The 23255-nt window shown below is 38.8% G+C and overlaps 1 protein-coding gene across 1 annotated transcript in view; it reads left to right on the plus strand.

Annotated features, from left to right (window-relative positions):
* The first annotated feature begins 13938 nt into the window (after positions 1–13938).
* Positions 13939–23255, plus strand: part of LOC126259875 (tRNA-splicing endonuclease subunit Sen34) — a 52219-nt gene continuing 42902 nt past the window's right edge. Inside the window, exons 1-2 of the mRNA XM_049956936.1 lie at positions 13939–14150; positions 19692–19930. Coding sequence (XP_049812893.1) covers positions 14096–14150; positions 19692–19930 — 294 coding nt within the window. The 5' untranslated portion in view covers positions 13939–14095. The remainder of the gene's footprint in view (positions 14151–19691; positions 19931–23255) is intronic.

The following is a 23255-nucleotide window of genomic DNA, read 5'->3' on the forward strand; positions in this document are numbered from 1 at the left end:
GTCTTCCAACTCTTTCCGACAAACTGGTGGAGATCTGTGCCGATAGCCTACTGGCTAGCATCTGCCACTATAGCTAATGGTGCATCTTAGACTGGGTGAGAGAACAGGATTGCTTTCTGTAAGTTTGCTTTTACTTTTTTGAAGATACACTGCATCTCAGGTGTCCAGTGCAGAGGACGTTGGCTTGTGGTGTCATTGCCTGACAGAGTATTTTCCACTCCCAATAGGTGTCATTGACAATTCACAATTCCCAGGAATCTTCTTAATTGCTGAATTGTCTTGAAGAACACTGAAGTTATTTTTGTCTGTTTATTAAAACGATTTGGCTAGTTAATTAATCAATATTTTACACTACTGGCCATTAAAATTGCTACACCACGAAGATGACGTGCTACAGACGCGAAATTTAAGCGACAGGAAGAAGATGCTGTGATATGCAAATGATTAGCTTTTCAGAGCATTCACACAAGGTTGGCGCCGGTGGCGACACCTACAACGTGCTGACGTGAGGAAAGTTTCCAACCGATTTCTCATACACAAACACCAGTTGACCGGCGTTGCCTGGTGAAACGTTGTTATGATGCCTCGTATAAGAAGGAGAAATGAGTACCATCACGTTTCCGACTTTGATAAAGGTCGGATTGTAGCCTATCGCGATTGCGGTTTATCGTATCGCGACATTGCTGCTCGCGTTAGTCGAGATCCTACGACTGTTAGCACAATATGGTATCGGTGGGTTCAGGAGGGTAATACGGAACGCCGTACTGGATCCCAACGGCCTCGTATCCCTAGTAGTCGAGATGACAGGCATCTTATCCGCATGGCTGTAACGGATCGTGGAGCTACGTCTCGATCCCTGAGTCAACAGGTGGGGACGTTTGCAAGACAACAACCATCTGCACGAACAGTTCGACGACGTTTGCAGCAGCATGGACTATCAGCTCGGAGACCATGGCTGCGGTTACCCTTGATACTGCATCACAGACAGGAGCGTCTGCGATGGTGTACTCAACGACGAACCTGGGTGTACGAATGGCAAAACGTTATTTTTTCGGATGAATCCAGGTTATGTTTACAGCATCATGATGGCCGCATCCTTGTTTGGCGACATCGCGGTGAACGCACATTGGAAGCGTCTATTCGTCATCGCCATACTGGCGTATCACCCGGCGTGATGGTATGGGGTGCCATTAGTTACACGTCTCGGTCACCTCTTGTTCGCACTGACGGCACTTTGAACAGTGGACGTTACATTTCAGATGTGTTACGACCCGTGGCTCTACCCTTCATTCGATCCCTGAAAAACCCTACATTTCAGCAGGATAATGCACGACCGCATGTTGCAGGTCCTGTACGGGCCTTTCTGGATACAGAAAATGTTCGACTGCTGCCCTGGCCAGCACATTCTCCAGATCTCTCACCAATTGAAAACGTCTGGTCAATGGTGGCCGAGCAACTGGCCCGTCAAAATACACTACTCACTACTCTTGATGAACTGTGGTATCGTGTTGAAGCTGCATGGGCAGCTGTACCTGTACACGCCATCCAAGCTCTGTTTGACTCAATGCCCAGGCGTATAAAGGCCGTTATTACGGCCAGAGGTTGTTGTTCTGGGTACTGATTTCTCAGGATCTATGCACCCAAATTGCATGAAAATGTAATCACATGTCAGTTCTAGTATAATATATTTGTTCAATGAATATCCGTTTATCATCTGCATTTCTTTTTGGTGTAGCAATTTTAATGGCCAGTAGTATAAATTTGGCATGCTGTTTTTGTTCGTTCTGCAACAACGATCTGACCCATTTTGTGTACCATGGGGGATCAGTACCATCACTTATTAATTTATGTGATATATATCTCTCAATTACTGTCTATACTGTTTCTTTGAAAATATTCCACAACTTTTCTACTCTTACATGGTCAGATCGGAAGGAGTGAAGACTATCTCTTATAAAGGCGTTAAGAGCATTTTTGTAAGCTTTTTTAAATAGAAATACTTTGCATTTCTTTTTTATGGTTGTAGGTGTTACAGTATTCACCCTAGCTAATCCCTGTATTCGTCACAATACTCACTATTTGCCCAGATAAAATTGTCCAGATTAAATTTTAACATCAATAAATTAATTCACATTGGTACAGACAACGCCTTTGTTATGACAAGAACAAACAACAGCGTCCATCAATTACTTAAAAATGAGATCATTAACTGAAGCTTAATATTAATACACTGTTTCTCCCATTCCTTACAATTAGCTATGTTGTATGCCTTGGAAGAGTGATTACCCAGGAATATTGATTTTCTAGTTTGGGAAATATATAAATGGTTTAGTCATTCATTGAAGTGGTAACTATATTACAAAGATTTATATAAAACCATAAACTGTGGGTCAGGGCCTATAAAATATTCCTCAACTGTACACACCAGATGGATCTCCATTGAACCATTTTATGTCACATTTTGGACCAGTGGAATGAATTAAAATTTTCGTTTCGAGTTTCCAGAGGAAATGAAAACTGTTACATGGCAGATATGTTGTACAGCATGTATAGTGACCTTAAAAACCCATTATATTTAATTTGTAAGCACACAAGGCCCAAGTGGCGAACACACTTTTTGAAATCACTGATGTTGAAATAGCAAAATTTTACAAAGAACTGAGAGCCTTAACAGAATCTGTAAGTTGTCATCTTCTGAAACCTCCTGTCAGAATTAATGTACTAACATTACATTATTACCTGATCCATCTTTGTATATGGGTATGCTTTCGAGAGAAAGTTAAGTGAATAGAATCCAACATATGAAGTGGTGCAAAACATTAAACAGCAGTGTGTAAATTTTACTCCAAAATTTGTCAATGAATTACAAGCAATATTGCTTACAAACTTTGCTGTTCTAGAAAACTGTCAATGCCTTTTGTACAAGAAAGCCTGAAGGTTATTAAACCATCAGTTGTCGAAATATCCCAGGAATTTAAAATGGATGTGACAGTTATTGAACTTATATCTCAATGACAAAACCATGTCCATATATAATGGCAGTGTATTTCAATCACTACTGAAATTTATTGAGACATTCTGAACTATAAAGATGGTGCTGAAAGCAAACCCTTTTGAGCACTGGATGGATTTGCACCAAAATTATTAACTTCAACACATTCAAATGTGAAAACTGAGTGTAACTTGGTTAAATCTGAACTCTGGAACAATTTGTCAACCTCAACATTAAATGCAGTTTTATACATAAAATTTGGATTTAAAAGGGTAAACAAATATTATCACACTTATGATGTCATGAACTTTGTCTTACAAATTATGGGAACACATGAGATGTATGTGGCCATGTCTTCTGCAGCAGACCCATTAGCTGTGTCTATTCAAGAAAACACAAATGGGGGTCTAAATATTTTATTTGTATCACAAAATGACAGATTTTAATGTTAAGGCTTAGGCTATAGATGCACCCCAAAATGTTAATAGAAAATATATATTATTTTAGTAGTAAGATGTTGATGTCAGTCGAAATCATGTATAAAATAATATATTGCACTTTAACAAATGAACATTATTTTCGTGGAGTGATAAAATTTTGGTATCATTTATGTACTTATTTATTAGAATAATATATCAGAGTGAATCAATATTCATAATTATTAATTTCATGTTGATTATTTTATACATTTTACATGTGTAACGGATCTACATAAAATGAATTAATAAAAAAACTTGTTCACAAATTGAAGTTATTCAGTTGCTGTAAAACATTAAGGGCATACTGTTTATCCTGATTTTTAGCTAACTTTTAGGTAATTCATTGTAATATCTCTTTATATTCGATGAATTATTCTGATACAATTCTACCCTTGAATCACGTTTACTAATTTTCTATCTTCATACTCGCAGCATCCATGCACAAAGTAGTTTCATACAATAGCTATGCCATGAGAGCATAATTATTCTTTGTAGTACTCTCTCTGGTGGTTGTTACAAAAGAAAAAAAAAGCTTCTGAGACTGTCTTTGCGCTGATTAGCCTGACCATATATTTATGACAGAAGATAACTGATATGTAATTGTACGATTAAAAGGGATATATATATATATATATATATATATATATATATATATATATATATTGCTCCTTCATACAAAAGGTGTGTATTTGACATTTGAGAATTAATGATATTCATCGATATATTGCGTAGTTGTTAATCAGAAGGGAACTTCTGAAAGACTGGATACGAGCCTGCATTTAATAATCCAAGAGCTCCATTACTTCTTTGGAAGGTTAAACTTGATCAAAGCCAAATATCCGCTTGATCTGAGATTTCCCGACTGATTATACAAAGCTCCCAAAATTACGAGGCATTTTATTTGTACAGATTAGCAGACTGCTGCAAAGCACGAGCCTGCAGAGAAGAAGAATCATCACCCGATTTCATTCCAACAAGTAAAATTTCTGAATCATTTTGAGTGACTGAGTTATGACTGTGTTTCCTATTATGAATGATTGATTGTTCGAATGAATTAAGAACCACAAAACTACATAATTACATAGATAGGAGGAAAAATTACATCAGTTATTAGAAGACATTAAATATGTACTTCTTATGCTTATTTTTAACCAACAAATATATTTAATTTTTGTTTCAGTTTACAAAATAAAATTTGTATATCATGATATCTCTCTTACTTACACAAGCTAATTAATGTTTCCTGCTTTTTCCTTGCATGATACACAAATGTATGATAAAAAGTATAGGAATATAGAATTATTCTAGTGAAGTCTTATTCTGGTAGGTTTACTATTTGGTAGACATATTTATGCTAAGCTTTTGATTAGTAGAGTGTAAAAGTGGTAGACATATTTACTGTAGATACTGTATTTGATAGAGATTTCAATGGCAGAGATGCTTACGATGGAATTTTCATGCAGTAATCTTCGTAAATGGTACAGATGTTACTGGATACAAATAATATTTGGTAGAATTAATTATTGGTACAGTTTTTAATGGTATTTAAGGTAATTATTGTGGCATTTTTTCATAAAATTTAGCATATTTTTGGTATTTTATAAATGTAGATTTGGCACACTATATTTTTTAGAGTTGGCACCACTGATTGCCAGGCATGTTTAGTGCTAACTTAGATCAACACATAAACTCCTTTCGTGGATCCAAGTTAAGCACTATACAATACAACAGAGTCCTGAACATATTTCAGTTTCTGAACTAACACCAAATTTAACTTCCAGTCAGTGGTGTTTATACAGTCAGCTGGAGAGATGGGTTTGTATCCTTCAGGCCAGAAGCCACAATAACGAAATTTATCTAACATGTGTTTAGATACTTAGTTAAACAACTCAAGCTTACACCCACTAGCTGCTGCTCACCAACACTAAGCGCTGTGATTCGTCTGCCTCATAGCTTTGTTGGCACAAGTACACTATTAACAGTGCAACAGGTAAGCGCCTGAATATTCTGTGTTTCTGTACAGTGTCATGTGCTTATCTGTGGTTTCAGTTTGGTCATGGGCGAAATACAGCAGCATGGGCCGACATGTAGTGCAGCTCTCACCAGTGTGCATAAAGGATGAAAGTCACTCGAAAACATTCTAAAATTGTTGTATCGAACGTAGTGAAGATTTTTTGACGATCTGGCCAACAGTGAAGAAGCCAGAAACAATATAAATTATCCGCAAATTCGTAAAATAAAATTAAAAACTTGTGGTATTTCCGAATAGATCGTATTCCATATTAATAGTGTAGTAACATCGACAGAATCTCTACATATGCGCACGTTTTGATTCTCCAAGGAAAGGATATAAATTAAAACAGAAATTATAGAATTTTACGACTTTGATAAAATGTTGGAGTTTAGAACAATACTTTGATACTACAACAGAGGAGAAAAATACAGAGTGATCTCCATGAAGAAATTAATTATTTTGGCTCAGGGGCCACTGCTCTCTCTCTTCTTCGCTCACTTGGTTTTTGATTCAGAAAGTGTAAAAATAGACGAAAATATTTCATGGAATATGGAGACATTGGAGCATCAAGATCGAAGTTTGTGTAACACACACTGCTGCTAAGGACAATAGTATTGTGGTATACTTTTAACAAAACTTGGGTCTTACAGAACTACATGTAAAAATATATTTTTCTCTACTTTAACGCAAATATTGTCCTGAGACTACCGAGAGTTACTCTTGTATTGCTTCCACCGACGATATGGGTGATGGGTGGAGGGACAAAGGGTCAGTAAGAGCTGCAAATAATTTTTTGGGAGGTTGGGAATTTTCTTGGTCCTATCAAAGAGAGCTGTCAGTACTAAAATCCCGGTGGTAGCACACAAGCACGCATGCAGTTGCACCAATTCCCTAATAAAGTCTTATATATTATCAAAATTAACTTCATAGCTTTCTTAACAACTTTCTCACTGTAAGTTTGTACAAGACCCAACAGAGAGAAAATTCGCCAGCAACGACAGTTTTTGTTACACAGGTGGAACAGTTTCTCAACTCTTGCGATATTTTATTTTTTAACTCTGAATACTTTTATGTTTTAACAATAAAATATGTGTAACATGAATCTATAAACTTTGAGAATGTTCATATATTATTTTCACTCCAAATATGTCAGTGATTCCATTCTTTCCACAGATTTGATGTAAAAAACATTTTCTTCGATTTTTCTTGTAGCATAACTTTCTTTTAGTAGTAGCTGGCAAGAATTTTCTTATGGAAAGTACTCCATCATATTCTAGACCAAAAACAGAAATATCTAATATTTTTCTCGTAATTTTTACTAACATCTGGAATCATCACTAACCGACAATGTGGTGGGATGATGAGATGCCCTTCAGTTGCCTATTTTTGTAATGGCCACTAACAGTTAGTCGTATTTTCATGTTCTTTGGATCCTTTGCATGATAAATCGTAATGATGGGGAATGAGTTATTCTGCATTCACATGGCTAGTTTTATTGTAATTATGGTTATGTCCTGAACATTTTAAGTTTTATTATTATTATTACTAGCTGACAAACTCGGCATTGCCTAGGTATTCATTTTGTCAATTTTGTATTAGAAAGGAAAACAAAAAATAAATAGCAGCTTCTCCACAGTAGCAGAGAAATAATCGTCTACAAAATTTGCCAGTTCCTGAGAACTTTCTATTAGTCTGTCCACTGTTTTAACTTGCATGTTATTATACTTGTGGTTGCATTTTCTAGTTTCGTGTTTTATAAGATCCCAGACTACTTTGCTTTTATTTTCTTCATCGCATCTTAATTTGTCACTGAACGTTTTTTTGCAGTAAACATCTGTATATTTTTTATACCTGTGATAGTACCCAAGGAGCTGCGGACAAGTGCAGTACTTCTGCAAGGAACTGAGAAATTTAAGTGTCAGTGAAGACCTTTTTATATTTGCAGTTATCCATGTACATTGAAGTGCAAAAGAAACTGGTAAAGGAATGCATATTCAAATACAGAGATATGAAGAGCTTATTTCAATAGTGGTACAAGTCCATTTTTGTTCATTGTGAGATATGGAGTCCTAACGTTAAATGAGCTCTGAAAAATCTGCAGATGAGATACCAGAAACATCCAAGCATATGGCTTCTTGCTAGAGATGAACCTTTCTTTCTGTTTGTTTGGATCATTAATTGCAAAAGCATTATAGGCAGAAAAGTGGAGGTAATGGACTTGTACCACTATTGAAATAAGCCCTTTATATGTAAACAGGCAGAATACGGATCTGCGGTCGGCAACGCCTGTATAAGACAACAAGTGTCTGGCGCAGTTGTTAGATTGGTTACCACTGCTGCAATGGCAGGTTATCAAGATTTAAGAGAGTTTAAACATGGTGTTATTGTCAGTGCACAAGCCATGGGACACAGTATCTGTGAGGTAGCGATGAAGTGGGGATTTTCCAATATGACCATTTCAGGTCTACCATGAATATCAGGAATACAGTAAAACATCAAATTTCCGACTTCACTGCGGCCGGAAAAAGATCCTGCAAGAATGGGACCAACGATGACTGAAGATAATCTTTCAACGTGACAGATTTCAATCTGGGTCATCAACAAATGTCAGTGTGTGAACTGTTCAACAAAACATCATCGATATGAGCTTATGAAGCCCTCAATACATGTGTTAATATTCATGCCTCCACATATTATTATGCTACTCTTGGAGCCTGAGACCTTTTCCAGGCCTACATTTAATTTCTTGAAAAAAGTATTCCCATTATCATCAGACAAGACATGGAATGAACAGTTCTTATGGGCATCTAGCTTTGTTACTTCAATGGATGACAATTCAAAATGTTTATCTACACTATATGCTGCGATTCATCATCTCTGTAATGCATGCTACTGTGCTCCTCAAAGAATGTAACAGCTCCAAGCTCATGCACTTAATTTTGAATGAACCGCACATCCGCACATTTTGATGAATAACAGATAAATCTGAGTGAAGTGTGCATTCTGAGTGGTGCATTCTATTTCCCACATACATGGTGTAGAACTCTCTAAGCTGGTTGAGACACTTTTAAAAGAGGAGATCTTATTGTCATTGTTTATTCTACAAAAAAGCCTAGTTCTCCTACCGATGGCATCAGGTATTCGTATCTTCTGGTAAACCTTCCGACTATGAACAGGTACTCGACCAAAAATCTTGAATGCTTGGTGCTGTGTAGCTTTAACTATGAGCTGCACTTGAAATGTTTGTTGGCCAAACCAGTATTCAGGTGTATAAACTGTCGTCAGTGACATCTGATACAAACAAACAAATAACTGTATGTACATCACTTTCTACAACAAGACAACAGTATATGTAGCAACAGTCAGATAATGACAAGTCTTGATGAGATCTGACATAACTGACATGTAACGTAAACATGGAACTGGTAGGTCAAAGGGACTACCTGTCTCTTGTTATTTCTAAGATCATATACATCTGCAACATACATTCATATATGTGGAATACATCCTCTGGACTGTTGATACATGAAGGTAGAACACAAAAGGTATAAAGTTGCAAAATAATCCAACATAATAAGTCAAATTAAACAGTTTTACATGCAGAATATGGAGACTCCAAAGCGAACTTATTCAGTTAAAACATTGAACATTGTTCAATTTACACACCTTATTGTGTAACTCTGTTTGTTACACTCTGTTTGGTTGTTTCATCATATGAGTGTATATTTCAATTTCTTCTAGAATATTTAATAATCTGCCTTTTCTGCTTTATGAAGAATGGTGATTTATTTTTATTAATGTTATTAGCAGAAGGTTTGTATTGTCCTAAATGAGTACTCACTGCTGAGGGACTGGTTTCACTAATATTAATATGAGGGTTGCAACTTAAATAGTGGCGACTATTTATTCACAACCGATACAAAAGAGTTACATGTTCGCACCTGTTACTGTCCTTCAAAGTAGTCACCACCGTTGTGTAGAACCCGTTAACAGCGATGTGGAAGGCATAGTATACCATTAGCAGAGCCTGTTCTGTCCATGTTACGAATGGAGTGGTCTACTGCCTGTCGAATCTCTGGAACAGTTCTGAAGAAAATGCCACGAAGTGGTTCCTTCATCTTTGGAATCAATTCCGGAATTTATTCCGGGGAGTATCGTGGATGGTACAGTACTTCCCAACCGAACAGAGCAGGCACAGCTTGTGCTGTATGCGTCCGCGCATTGTCGTACGATATTATGGGTGGGTTGCACTGAAAGTGTCGCCGCTTCTTTCGCAAAGCTGGTCGCAGGTGATGCTCTAAAAACGAACAGTAATCCTGTGCATTGACGGTCTGTTGTGGAGGAACATAATGTGTTAGGATAACACCATCACAATCGTACACGATAATCACCATAACTTTAGAACACTCCATTCACACCATCAACAGAACAGGCTTGGCTAACGGTATACTACGCCTTCCACATCGCTGGCAACGGGTTCTACACAATGCTGGTGAGTACTTCGAAGGACAGTAGCAGGTGCAAACATATAACTCTTTTGTATCGGTTGTCAATAAATAGTTGCCACTATTTAAGTTCCAACCCTCATATGTTCTCTAAATCTCGTTTTGAAGCTTCTCACCATTTGCCCAACATAAAATTTATCATGTTCATTGCATGTTACTTTATATACATCTGACATGTTATATTATTTGCTCTTATCTATATCATGTATAAGAGGTGATCTTACTTTGTACTCTGTCCTGAAGCCAATTTTCAGGCTATTTTTCGAAGCAAACTGCTTAATCTATGAGAAATGTGACCCCAGTATGTTAATGTTATAAATTTAATTTTTTCTACTTTCTCGCTCTTTTCCTCTGTATCAGATGCCACTGTTAATGTATTATACACCCAAAAACCCAGTCTGGCAAACAAACATTTCAAGTGCAGCTCATGGTGTTTTGATGATGTCCTTTAATAGGTATTTGACCATGTGTGTCTTGACACCCACCTACTATATCCTCACTAATCAACTCCATCAACCACTCTTTCCCAAACCTGCTGAGGAGGAGACCATGCCTAATGTAGCCCCATCTCCTGGTAGTCCCCACTGGCATCAAGACATGTGTGCCCAGCCTGTAGTCATCATCACCACCTCCAGCTCCAAGCTGATATGCCTTACAGCACTGCTAAGATGAAGCTGATCATGCCACTGTTGGATTCACCAGGTAGGGAAGATATCTTATTCAAGACCCAACCTATGTTTCATGCCTCGACCCTGCCCAGGCTGTTCCTTGGCCCTCCCACTATCATTACCTGATCATCTTTCGTGAAGCTCTTACACAAAAGCCCTAATCCCTCAATCAACTGATCCAGCCCAGTACTTGGCTTGAAAATGCTGGTGACCCGATACTCCCCCCCCCCCCCCCCCTAACTTCATCTGCTCAGACTGACACCTAGCAGCAGTACTCTCTTCTTCCTAACATTTGTGTTATTCCTAACCCTCCCAATTACAGAGTCTGCTGCACATATTGCACACTTATATCAACGTGATAGATGCTGTGACCCCAGCTACCAGCAACAAAGGAAAACAAGTTTAACATCAAATTCTGTTAAATAAATAGATATCATACACTCATTTATGAAAAATTTGCTGCAACTTACATCTGCATGTGCGAGAGAAATGATAAAAGATATGCAAGGCTCTGAACATATTGTGATGTATTTTACTGATGTGCTATTTTACTTTGCAAAGCCAGTCCACAAGCTTTTACTTGTGCTGTCCTTTGTGAACCTACATATTGTAAACATATAAGTTAGTGAGTGAAAACATTGAAACGAATATCTATATTTGAACCAAAAGTATTATTTTAGCTGATGCATTTACCTACAAGAAGTAACAACAGACTCTCCATTTCTGTTCATGCATCTGCAGGTAACACAAGCAACCATATTTTAATAATTTTTACACAGTTGTCGATGAATAACACTACAATACACATACACTGCTCACAATGTTTTGGTCACAGACAAATGACTCCATGATTTCTGTGTTTACATGAAGATCACATGAGCAGAACTGCACTGCAGCAGAGCGGCGCAGCACAATACAGTTCTGTTTAGTATACTGCATTTGAACTTCAGTGTCATGACAATATGTAGCGATCTTTTTACTTAAGTCATTCATCAGCCTCCGAGCAAAATGGACGAAAGTGAAAGAATATGTGCAGAAGATAAGTATAAAGTTATATATGTGAAAATTGGTGACCTTGGATACAGGGGTCTTTTCGCTGTCAGATTTAGCAGAAAAACTGGAAACCAATGTCTGAATACACCAGGGCCAAAAGAATTACCAGGCATGAGGGATCGACTTCCTCATGTGGGTGTTAGAGATGAGGCTTTCTGATTAAAAACCGTATTGATGAGATCTTACCCTGGTACTTGGCCAATCAAAAAAAATTCATAGTTACAGACATAATTGAGTCCAAAGTATTTTAGAAAATGCTTTCAGAATGTTGTGCCAAAAATTAGGATTTACTACCACAAGATCTGTCTCACATCGGAACATATAGAGAGTGTGAATCTTGCCACTTGTGTCTTGCGCAGTTTTCTCAGACATGATACAATGTTGTTTTACAATGAAGACACTGAGGAGATGCCATTACAATACCTTCCTCATACAAGAGGCAAGTCTGTAAATAGTGTTACCCAGATATGGTACGGATTCAAAGATTATTTTAATTTCCTGCAACATAGTTCGGTCAGGCAAAACGACACAATAAACAGGGGATGTTGTTTAATAGATAACACGTAGTAAAAAAGTTATAATAAACATGTATGACTCTTCAAGCTTTCCCGGCGGATGTGTTGTAAATAGTCTTCACGGGTTTGCCGCCAGATCACGTTGTGAAAATTCCACAATATTTCCTCCGAGCAACATTCTGACACCTTCAGGTGGTTCAGCCTTGCTCGTGGCTAGATATGACTGACGGTATCGGCACACGGACGCCCCGTTTTTAGAACACGCGCGCGAAAAATGCGCAGCCGCGGAAATCGCGCATGCGCAATGATTTGCCACATTCAAACTCCCTCTGCAGAAAATCGGCTCTCCCGCGCGTGGGCTGTTCGCTGCGTTTGTCAACTGCGGCCAGATATTACTCACCAATGGCCGTGCTAGGCCAGTGATATGACGGGCCTGTTATCGAAGAATCTTGATTTTCGCGTCGTGATTTAATAGCAGCCAATGCAGGGTTCCAGGCTGTGCTCAGTTGAAATCCCATACCTTTGTTGATGAGATTATCAGCTGTACAGATATGTATTGCTTCCTTAATGACGCAGTCCCAGAAAGATGATGCCGGGGATAAAACTTCCGTCTTTTCATAAATCATACGATATCCTGTATTCAGGCAGTGTTCCTCAATTGCCGACTTTTCCGGTTGACAAAGGCATGTATGACGCTGATGTTCATCGCAGTGTTCTTGTACTGTGCGGCATGTCTGACCTATATACGCTGCCCCACACTGACAAGGAATCTTGTACACACCACATATCCTCAGTCCAAGATCATCCTTAGCCGAACCCAACAAGTTTCTCAGTTTTGCAGATGGTTGAAAAACACACTTAATTCCGTATCTTCCGAGGACTCTTCCGATTCTTGACGATATAGCACCAAAATACGACAAAAAGGCCAAAGTGGTGGGTGTCTTCGTATCTTCATTCTGCTCCATAGACTGAACTCGCCTGGGCCTGAATGCATTACGTATCTGTCTCACAGGATAACCGTTCTGTCGGAACACTGTCTTCAAATGTTGTATTGCATTCGACAGGCTCTCAGGATCAGATACCACATGTGCTCTATGAACTAACGTACGTAATGCACTACCGCATTGTGCAGGGTGATGGCAGCTTGTGGCCTGCAGATATAGATCTGTATGCATTGGCTTGCACAACGTGATCTGACGGCAAACCTGTGAAGACTATTTACAGTAAGCATGTAGTTACAAATAATAAAGACCTTATCATCTGTTTGATAAAATAAAAAAATGTAATTTGTAGGAATTCGTATATTACGTTTACTCCCATTTCCTTGGAAATTTCTTTCTAATGTTGCTTTTTCTGGTACTATTCATATAATGTGCAATTTTAAGGTCATATAATCTGACCATCTACTTATACATACAATTAACTCTGCCTCGTTTGAGTCCATTTTAGTAAACAAACTTTCGTTTCGCACGTCAAAAGAGCTATGATTTGAATGACGTGCAGTATCGCGACGCTTGCTATGCTGCAGTAGCGACAATGGAACTAATCGACAACACGTCATAGTTGACCACTTGGTCAATTTTGCATCGCAGTTCTGCACCGCGCAGTTCCGCTGCCGCTTAGTGCGTTGTGTCTTATACGGTTTCGTGAAAACAATATTTTGTTGCGCCGTGCAGCGCTCCTCAGTGCGGTCTCATCTCGAGCGTCTTTCTGGAGTCTAACATCTTTGGGGGTAACTAAGAGATCACTGGAATCAATAAACTGTGAAGTGCGATGTGTGAATAACTTTGACATAGGTGCAGTTTGTTTATCACATTTGTTTGCAAACAGAATGATAACTTCGGTCACGTTTTGCTGTGACTGAAATTCATGATGATAACGTTAACAGTCAGCGATGGTAAAGCCTTTGTTTGGAATGCTGATGGCAAGTACTACGAACAACATTATTGGAAATACTGTCGTATTTTTATTTCTTCTCTAATACTTTTCATAACTCACAATATTGTCTGAATAACTGATATTTCAGTTACTGGGGTGAATTAAGTAGGAGTCGGTTACTGTGTTGAATTAAATAGTTGTCACAGAGAGAATATTCATCATAGTAATAAATGAAATTGCAAATTTAAGTAATATGTTGGGGAAGGTTAGGTCTGTTTCTTGACTTCATTGAAAGCTGAAAGTAAAAACATATCATACGGCCATAAACCTTATACAGCTGTATTGTTACGCCGCCTTTATTTATAATAGTTACAGAGTAGTAAGCCATTTGATATGTCGTATATTCTTTTGGTTCTGTTTCTGAGATGTTCGCCCCTGGCCCGCTACAGTTCTTTGCTGAGTTTCGGAATTTCATACTGTTAAATGATTGCCTGTCAGTTGCTCATTGTGTCCTAATCCAACGTGTCTTTCACACTTGGATGTAGAATATGGATAGCATTGTTGAAAAAAGGTAAAGTATGGCCATTTATACATTGTGAGACAGCTGTTTTATTGCTTGTGTTGTGGTGTGTCATTCTAGGTTAATACCTAGTCTGATGTCAAGCTGTGGCTTAGTTACTATGGTTGTAAAAGGCTTCCACACAGCCAATGGGTATTCTCAGTGTTACTGGCCAGAGCATAATATTTGTATACAATACAGTCATACCTTTTCTGCAATAGATGTATGGACTCATATTTTGGCCAACAAATTATCTAACATGTTACCATCAACGACAAACCTTTCCAAGTTATGTACGTCCTGAATTTCCTTCCCTTTCGCTAGTGCTGACCACAATAATTGTTCAAAGATATGTATGTTATTTCCCAGAATTCAAGTCTGCTTGTGTCTGTATATGTGTGGATGGATATGTGTGTGTGTGCGAGTGTCAACCCGTCCTTTTTTCCCCCTAAGGTAAGTCTTTCCGCTCCCGGGATTGGAATGACTCCTTACCCTCTCCCTTAAAACCCACATCCTTTCGTCTTTCCCTCTCCTTCCCTCTTTCCTGATAAGGCAACAGTTTGTTGCGAAAGCTTGAATTTTGTGTGTATGTTTGTGTGTCTATCGACGTGCCAGCGCTTTCGTTTGGTAAGTCACATCATCTTTGTTTTTTATATATATATATATATATATATATATATATATATATATATATATATATATATATATATATATATATATTAATAAAGGGATATATATTTTGCAAGTTGGTGCCTCCTTTAGCTCCCGCCATATGAAGAATGATGTCCCCAGGACTCTGTATTGAGTGTATCTCTATTTTTAGTGGCCATTAACTGTCTAGCAACAGCTGTCGGTCCATCGGTCTCACCTTCTTTCTATGCAGACGACTTCTGCATTTCGTACTGTTCCTCCAGTACTGGTGTTGCCAAGTGGCACCTACAGGTAGCCATCCACAAGGCGCAGTCATGGACTCTAGCCCACGGCTTCCAGTTTTCAGCTGTGAAGTTGTGCGTCATGCACTTCTGTCGGTGTCATACTGTTCATCTGGAACCAGAACTTACCTTAATGATGACCCACTCACTGTAGTGGAGACATATCAATTTTTAGGACTGGTTTTCGATGCCCAATTGACATGGAATCTTCGTCAGCTGAAACGGAAGTGCTGGCAGCACCTCAATGTCCTCCGCTGCCTGAACAACACCAACTAGAGTGCAAATCGTTCTACACTGCTGCAGCTCTACGGAGCCCTTGTTCAATCCCGCCTTGACTATAGGAGTTTGGTTTATGGTTCGGCGGTGCCCTCAGCATTGTGTTTACTTGACCCAGTCCACCACTGTGTTATTCAACTGGCAACAGGAGCTTTTAGGATGAGTCTGGTGACCAGCGTCCTGGTGGAGGCTGGAGTCCCTCCATGGAAGGTTACGCGTGCACAACTGATCGCCACTTACGTTGCACACATTCATAGTTTTCCTGAGCATCTGAATTACTGTCCCCTTTCCCCATCCAAGGCAGTTCATTTCCTGCATCGGAGGCCCAGGTCAGGGCTTAAGATTGCAGTTCGCGTCCAATCTCTTCTGTTTGAAGTGGAGTCCTTGCCTTACCAACTATACTCGAGGTCCATTCACGTACACCTCCATGGTGTACACCTAAGCTGAAGCTTCGCCTCGACCTTTCACATGGTCCTAACCATAGAGCAATGGTCTGGGCTGGCTGATCACAATAATAAAAGAGGATGAGCCAGCCACACTGCAACACAAAAGTCCACCCCAAAAAGACAAGGTGAGATCAACACATGTAGGGAAAAGATGACCACCAAAACAAACAAATGCAAAGAAAGTGCGACAGAGTTAAAATGGAGGGAGGGTGGTGACCTCAGAGACAAGGCAAAATGCCTTGGTCCTAACCCCGCAGCTCTCTGCTGTCACTTCCTCTCAATTCTTGACATGTACCAGGACCATGAAGTGGTTTACACTGATGGCTGATGGTCACGTTGGCTTCGCATATGTTAATGGAGGACATATTGAACAGCACTCCTTACCAGATGGCTGCAGTGTTTTCTTTGCAGAGCTGGTGGCCATTTCTCGCGCTCTTGAGCGCATCCGCTCATGCCCTGGTGAGTCATTTCTTCTCTGTACTCGCTCCTTGAGCAGCCTACAAGCTATCGACCAGTGCTACCCCTGCCATCCTTTGGTAGTGACCATCCAGGAGTCCATCTATGCCCTGGAACGGTCCAGTCATTCCATGGTGTTTGTGTGGACCCCAGGCCACGTCGAAATCCCAGGAAATGAACTGGCCGACAGGCTGACCAAACAGGCTACACGTAAACCGCTTCTGGAGATTGGCATACCTGTAACTCACCCACGATCATTGTTATGCCGCAAGGTTTATCAGCTTTTGGAGACGGGATGGCATAATCTGAATACGCACAACAAACTGCGTGCTCGTAAAGAGACTACGAATGTGTGGAAAACCTCTCGCAGGGACTCTGTAGTTCTCTGCCAGCTCCACATTGGCCATAGGGGGCTAACACGTGGCTATCTCCTCCATTGCAAGGATCCATCTTGGTGTCACTGTGGCTCACATATGACTGTTGTTCACATCTTGCTAGACGACCCACTTTTAGCCACTCTGCAGCGGACTTTTAACCTTCCCAGCACTCTACCTTCGGTAGACAATGCCTCAACAGCAGATTTAGTTTCACACTTTATTTGTGAGGGGGGTTTTCATTGTACCATCTAAGGGTGGGCATTTTGCCTTGTCTCTGAGGTCACCACCCTCCCTCCATTTTAACTCTGTCGCACTTTCTTTGCATTTGTTTGTTTTGGTGGTCATCTTTTCCCTACATGTGTTGATCTCACCTTGTCTTTTTGGGGTGGACTTTTGTGTTGCAGTGTGGCTGGCTCATCCTCTTTTATTATTGTGATCAGCCAGCCCAGACCATATGCTCTATGGTTTTAATACCTTCTTCTATTTTTGCATGTGGTGTATGTTTTCCCCATTTTTTATTCATTCCAAACCTTTTCGTTTTAGGTGTGGTGTTGGGTGTTTTTGTACCTTGAGCCTTTCTTGTGTCAGGAAAAAGGGAGTGATGACCCTGTAGTTTGGTCCCTTTATACCCCAAACCAACCAATGAACCTTGTAAGTACATCTGTTTTGAATGATTTTATCTTGTCCTGTTGTTAATCAGCACAGCGGTTTTTGTATTTGTGTTAATGTCTTCTCCACTCCCTTTTGGTATAGGTCCCTAATGGTGTCTGTGTCAAGTAAATATAATTTATAAACCTCTTATTGTACTTTTTTCTTGTCTGAGTTTGCTCCTCCTATTCAGCATGGTGGCTCGGTGGTAAAGTGCAAGACAAATCCAGAGGCCTTTGGTTCAAATCAAAGATAGTCCTGGAATTTTTAACTGTGACTTATCACTTCTTTCACCTCTGGCTATGTTTTTAAATGTGAAAAGTGTCAAGTTGCAATGTCATTCAGAATCCATGTTACACAGTAGATCCTTGTATAACTGGCTAAGTGAGTCAGTTCAGAGGTCAGAGAAAGGCGACAACATACCACCTCCAACAGGACCAGGCCTAGTAAAGCACTGTGGTGTTCAAAACAGTCTTCAAATAGCTGACAGCTTTACTCTTTTATATATTTCTATGTCCAATATTACACAGTAAAGAACTGATGCTCTCTCACATCCTCTAAATATTATTGCATCCCTTATATATAGTTCTCTTGGTAATAATGGCAAAGCATGAACAACCCGTAACTTCAGGCAGGTTACATGTATTTATATAGACTTTTCAGTAACATTATTTCCAGTCTGTTGGGAACCACAAAATTTCTTACATGTTTTTTCCCCATTCTCTGCAGTTGTTCCTACTATATTTTGGTTGAGTAAGTACCCAAGTCTTGGCTTGAGATCTCCACATAAAATTATTTAAGGGCTACTGTTGTGTATCAGGCCTATAGACATTTTTGGTCTAGCCTAATTGAGTTTCCTTTTGTGTGGTGTGTGGACAGCAATCAGGATTAGTAATTCTTCTTTTAGAGTTGAACTTAATATGTGGACACTGACATAAAGGTAATTATTTACTATCTTTCACCACTTTTTATGTACATATTGTGGCTGCCTTAGTCGTATAAGAGGTAGTAAAATGAAAACAAATAGAAAAAAATGCCACCAAGGTTGTTTTGACCACGCTGCAGAAGTTTCGTTAGGAACCCTTAACACATCCTCGATACAGTCCTAATCTGTCCCCATGTGATGTCCATCTTTTTGGAGCCCTGAAGAAAGACATTTGCGGCTGTCAGTTTGTTTCGGATGAAGAGCTACACGCTTGGTTACAATCGTGGTTGTGTAGGCGACCACAAACATGTTTTGTGAAGACATGGACTGTCTTGTCTCACAGTTGGATAAATGCATTAAAAGTTACGGTGATTACTTTTGTAATAATAAACAGTTTGCTTACTGTTTTTCTATAATTCTCATTTTCATTTGACTGCCCCTTATATTTTGCTGTTCTTCTTGATTTGTTAAATCTCTTACATTCCCTGCAGCTGTGTTAAGGGTTTTGGTACTTTATTTTATTTTTTCTTCATAACTCTTTTTGCCTTCTACATGCACTGTTTCACATTTCTGGGACATTTTAAATAGCCACGATTCCTTGAATGGAGTACTAAAAGCTGGTAAGACCGGTAGGGGGCTGCCAGTTTAACTTCCTGTTGGAAATCTCTATCTAATGAGGAATGGTACAGAATTTTTAGTTTATCAAGTGATAAGTTCATACCACCAACACTTATGTATGAAAAAAGACACTTAGGAATCAGAACATCAGTCCCCTAGCCCCTTATAAGCATTAAAACTGCAAGCACATGTAATTTTTGTAAACAGTAAATTAGTTAGAAAGTCACCTGTATATAATGCCAGGTGGAGTTAACATAATCCAGTAATCCATCTGTTGTTGTGGTACCAAATAGAACTATAAAAAGTGTATGTGAGTGTTGATATATAAATTGTTATCTAATCATTTACAGATTGGCTGACACTTAGAGAACAACATCGTATTATTGGAAATCTCATAGGGTGCTTGCCACACATGCCACGGCAAGAGACATTTCTCGGTCTGCCTTTGGAACTTTTGCCAGAGGAAGCAACATTACTAGTAGAGAAAAAAATTGCAACTTTAGCTCGCTTCCCATCACTGTCCCGAGCACCTGGCTCTGGAATCCAAAATGAATATGAAAAATACAGGAAAAGAATTTATGAAGAACAGGTAAAAATAATTCAATTCATTATCAGATTTGTACTGTTTATGCATTTTCCAATATAACTGTAATGTAAAACTTATCTTTTGATCAGGTATAGTTATTAAATGGAAATAGTGAAGAGAGGAATGTTGTAAAATGTTTTATAATGCCAATGCTTAGAGGATTATGTAAACACAGTGGGGAAAGCTAGATTATTTACTTTCCTGACTCCATCTCTACTCCATGTGTACAGCTTAGGCAAATATATTAGCATATGTAAAAATCTAATGCTTTAAATTTTGTGGGCGTTAATTATTTTTTGTGGTCAAAGCTGAGTTTCTTTTATCACACACACACAACACACACTGGTCATACCGGACTCAAAAGTCCATTACCGCAGCAACGTATTTTCGCCATCTGTTGTCCCTGTCTTGGGCTATTTCCTTCCATTCACTTTCAATACCTAGGCTCCTCAAATCAGCCTTCACATTGTCCTTCCATCTACGCCTCGGTCTCCCCACAGGACGTTTTCCCTCTAAGTGCCCTACCGTATGCTGCACGCTGCCCTGCCCTCATCCATTCAAGCTACATGACCCACCCATCGCAGCCTACGTAATTTAATAATAATGATTATGTCAGGGCTTGAATATAGTTCATGAACCTCTTCGTTATGCAGTTTTCACCACTCTCCTCTAATGTCATCTCTTTTTGCTCCGAAAATTTTCCTCAAAATTTTATTTTCAAATACTTGAAATGGCTTTTCATTTTGCACAGTGAGATACCAAGTCTCACACCCATGCAGCATAACTGGTAGAATAATAGTTTTGTATATTCTAATATTTAAATTCCTAGACAATATCTGTGATGAAAATAATCTATTCAGTGAGAAGTAGCACGCATTTCCCGTCCGTAATCTCTTCTTCAGTATGGATTCAATCTCATTTCTGGAAGTGATGTCCACACCTAGATACTTAAATGTGTTCACTTTTTCAAACTGCTTGTCTCCAACTCTTAACATTTCCTGATCTACTGCTGTTGGCATTCTAGTAGTAACCGGGTATTTAGTTTTGTCTTCACTTATCCTTAGACCTACATCTTCACTAGCCTTGATTAACTCATTCGCATTTGCTGTTACAGATTCTTTCCTATCACTAATGATGTTTAGATCTTCTACATACCCTAATATCTTAATATTTCCATTTAACTCCACACTCTCTGAATTATCTGCTGCCATTCATACAATATATTCTAGGACTAAATTAAAAAGTAGCAGAGACAGGGCATCTCCCTGCTTAAGCCCGTTCTTTATTACAAATTCTTCTGATTCCAATTTTCCCACGCGTACTCTACCTTTTGTGTTTTTCAAACTCGCTTCTATAAGTCTAACATACTTCTTTGGTATTCCAAGTTCCAAAAGAATTCTGTACAATTTTGATTGCAGTACTGAATCATATGCTTTTGTAAAATCTATGAAAAGATTATGTACTGGTTTATTGTATTCCCATTTCTTTTCCAAAATTTGATGCAGGGTGAATATTTGGTCTATAGCTGATCTGTTCCTCCAAAAGCCAGCTTGGTAATCCCCCACAATTTCAACTGCATGTGGTGTAAGCCTGTCAGTGTCGAACCTAACAAGTTCTGCATTGTGACACCTTGATGTTGCTCTAGATAGCCATTGGTGAACTTTCATTCTGCTCCCCTGAAAGTCCTAACATTTTCTATACTAGTGTGCCATCTCCAATCTACAAGAACATGATCAATTTGGTTTCGGGTGTGTCCATCCGGAGAGACCCAAGTTGCTTTATGGATGTCCTTCTTTTTGAAATATGTGCTCTCAACAATCATGTCTTTTGAAACAGCAAAATTAACCACCCTTGTGCCATTATCATTCGAAACGTTGTGCAAACTTTCTTTCCCAATTGTAGGCCAGAATGCTTCCTCCTTCCCTATCTTCGCATTAAAATCACCTATGATTAATTTTGTATCGTACGAGGAGACTGGTAGAACCAGAAAGGAACAGGAGCAAATATCACTAAGGGTAGATGACACATTAGTAACCGATGGGCATAGTGTGGCAAATCTATTTAACAAGTACTTTAAATCCGTTACTGATAGAATGGGATTGTCAGGATCAGTAAATAATGCCCTTGAATATCTGAAACTAGCCTTTACAAATAGCTTCAGGTACATGAATATGTCTCTCACTTCACCAAAAGAAATAACTTCCATAATAAAATCTTTAAAAACAAAGCATTCTAGTGGTTACGATGAAATATCAACAAAGTTAATTAAGGCATGTTCTTGTGAGTTTAGTACAATTCTAAGTTACTTGTGTAACCAGTCAATTATAACTGGGACATTTCGTGACTGGCTGAAATATGCAGATGTTAAGCCTCTATTCAAGAAAGGGGATAAAGAGATGCCATCAAACTACAGACCGATTTCACTTTTGCCAGCATTCTCAAAAATTTTAGAAAAAGTAATGTACAGGCAGCTTCTCAACCATCTGACCACAAATAACATATTATCAAGAACACAGTTTGGATTTCTGAAGGGTTCTGATATCGAAAAGGCTATTTACACCTACAGTGAAAATGTACTTAATTCATTAAATAACAAGTTACAAGCAGCAGGTATTTTCTGTGATTTGTCAAAGGCATTTGATTGTGTAAACCACAACATCCTTTTAAATAAATTAGAATTCTATGGTGTCACAGGCAGCGCTGCAAAATGGTTCAAGTCATACCTCGCTAACAGGAAACAAAGGGTGTCAGTGCAAGGGACTAGTGAATTAAGTCATCAGTCATCATCAGAATGGGAAGAAATTATATGTGGTGTCCCACAAGGATCCATCTTAGGGCCATTGCTTTTTCTTGTGTACATTAATGATCTCTCATCAGTTACACTGCCAGAAGCAGAGTTCGTTTTCTTTGCAGATGACACAAGTATTGCAATAAATAGTATGTCGAGTTTAGTTCTAGAAAGATCTGCTAATGATATTTTCATGGATATTAATAAATGGTTTAAAGCCAACTCACTGACATTAAACTTTGAAAAGACTCACTATTTGCAATTCAGAATCTGTAAGAGGTTTCCACCCAGTATATGCATAAAGTACGAAGAAGAGCAGATAGAAGAGGTTGACAGTCTTAAATTCCTGGGATTACAACTTGATAATAAATTCAGTTGGGAAGAGCACACCACAGAACTGCAGAAACGCCTTAACAAGTCTGTATTTGCAATTCGAGTGTTAACGGACATAGGCGACATAAAATTGAAAAAGCTTGCATACTTTGCCTACTTTCATTCCCTAATGTCATATGGTATAATATTTTGGGGTAACTCTTCAAG

Source organism: Schistocerca nitens, chromosome 5 (genome assembly GCF_023898315.1).
Source record: "Schistocerca nitens isolate TAMUIC-IGC-003100 chromosome 5, iqSchNite1.1, whole genome shotgun sequence".
Lineage (NCBI taxonomy): Eukaryota > Metazoa > Arthropoda > Insecta > Orthoptera > Acrididae > Schistocerca > Schistocerca nitens.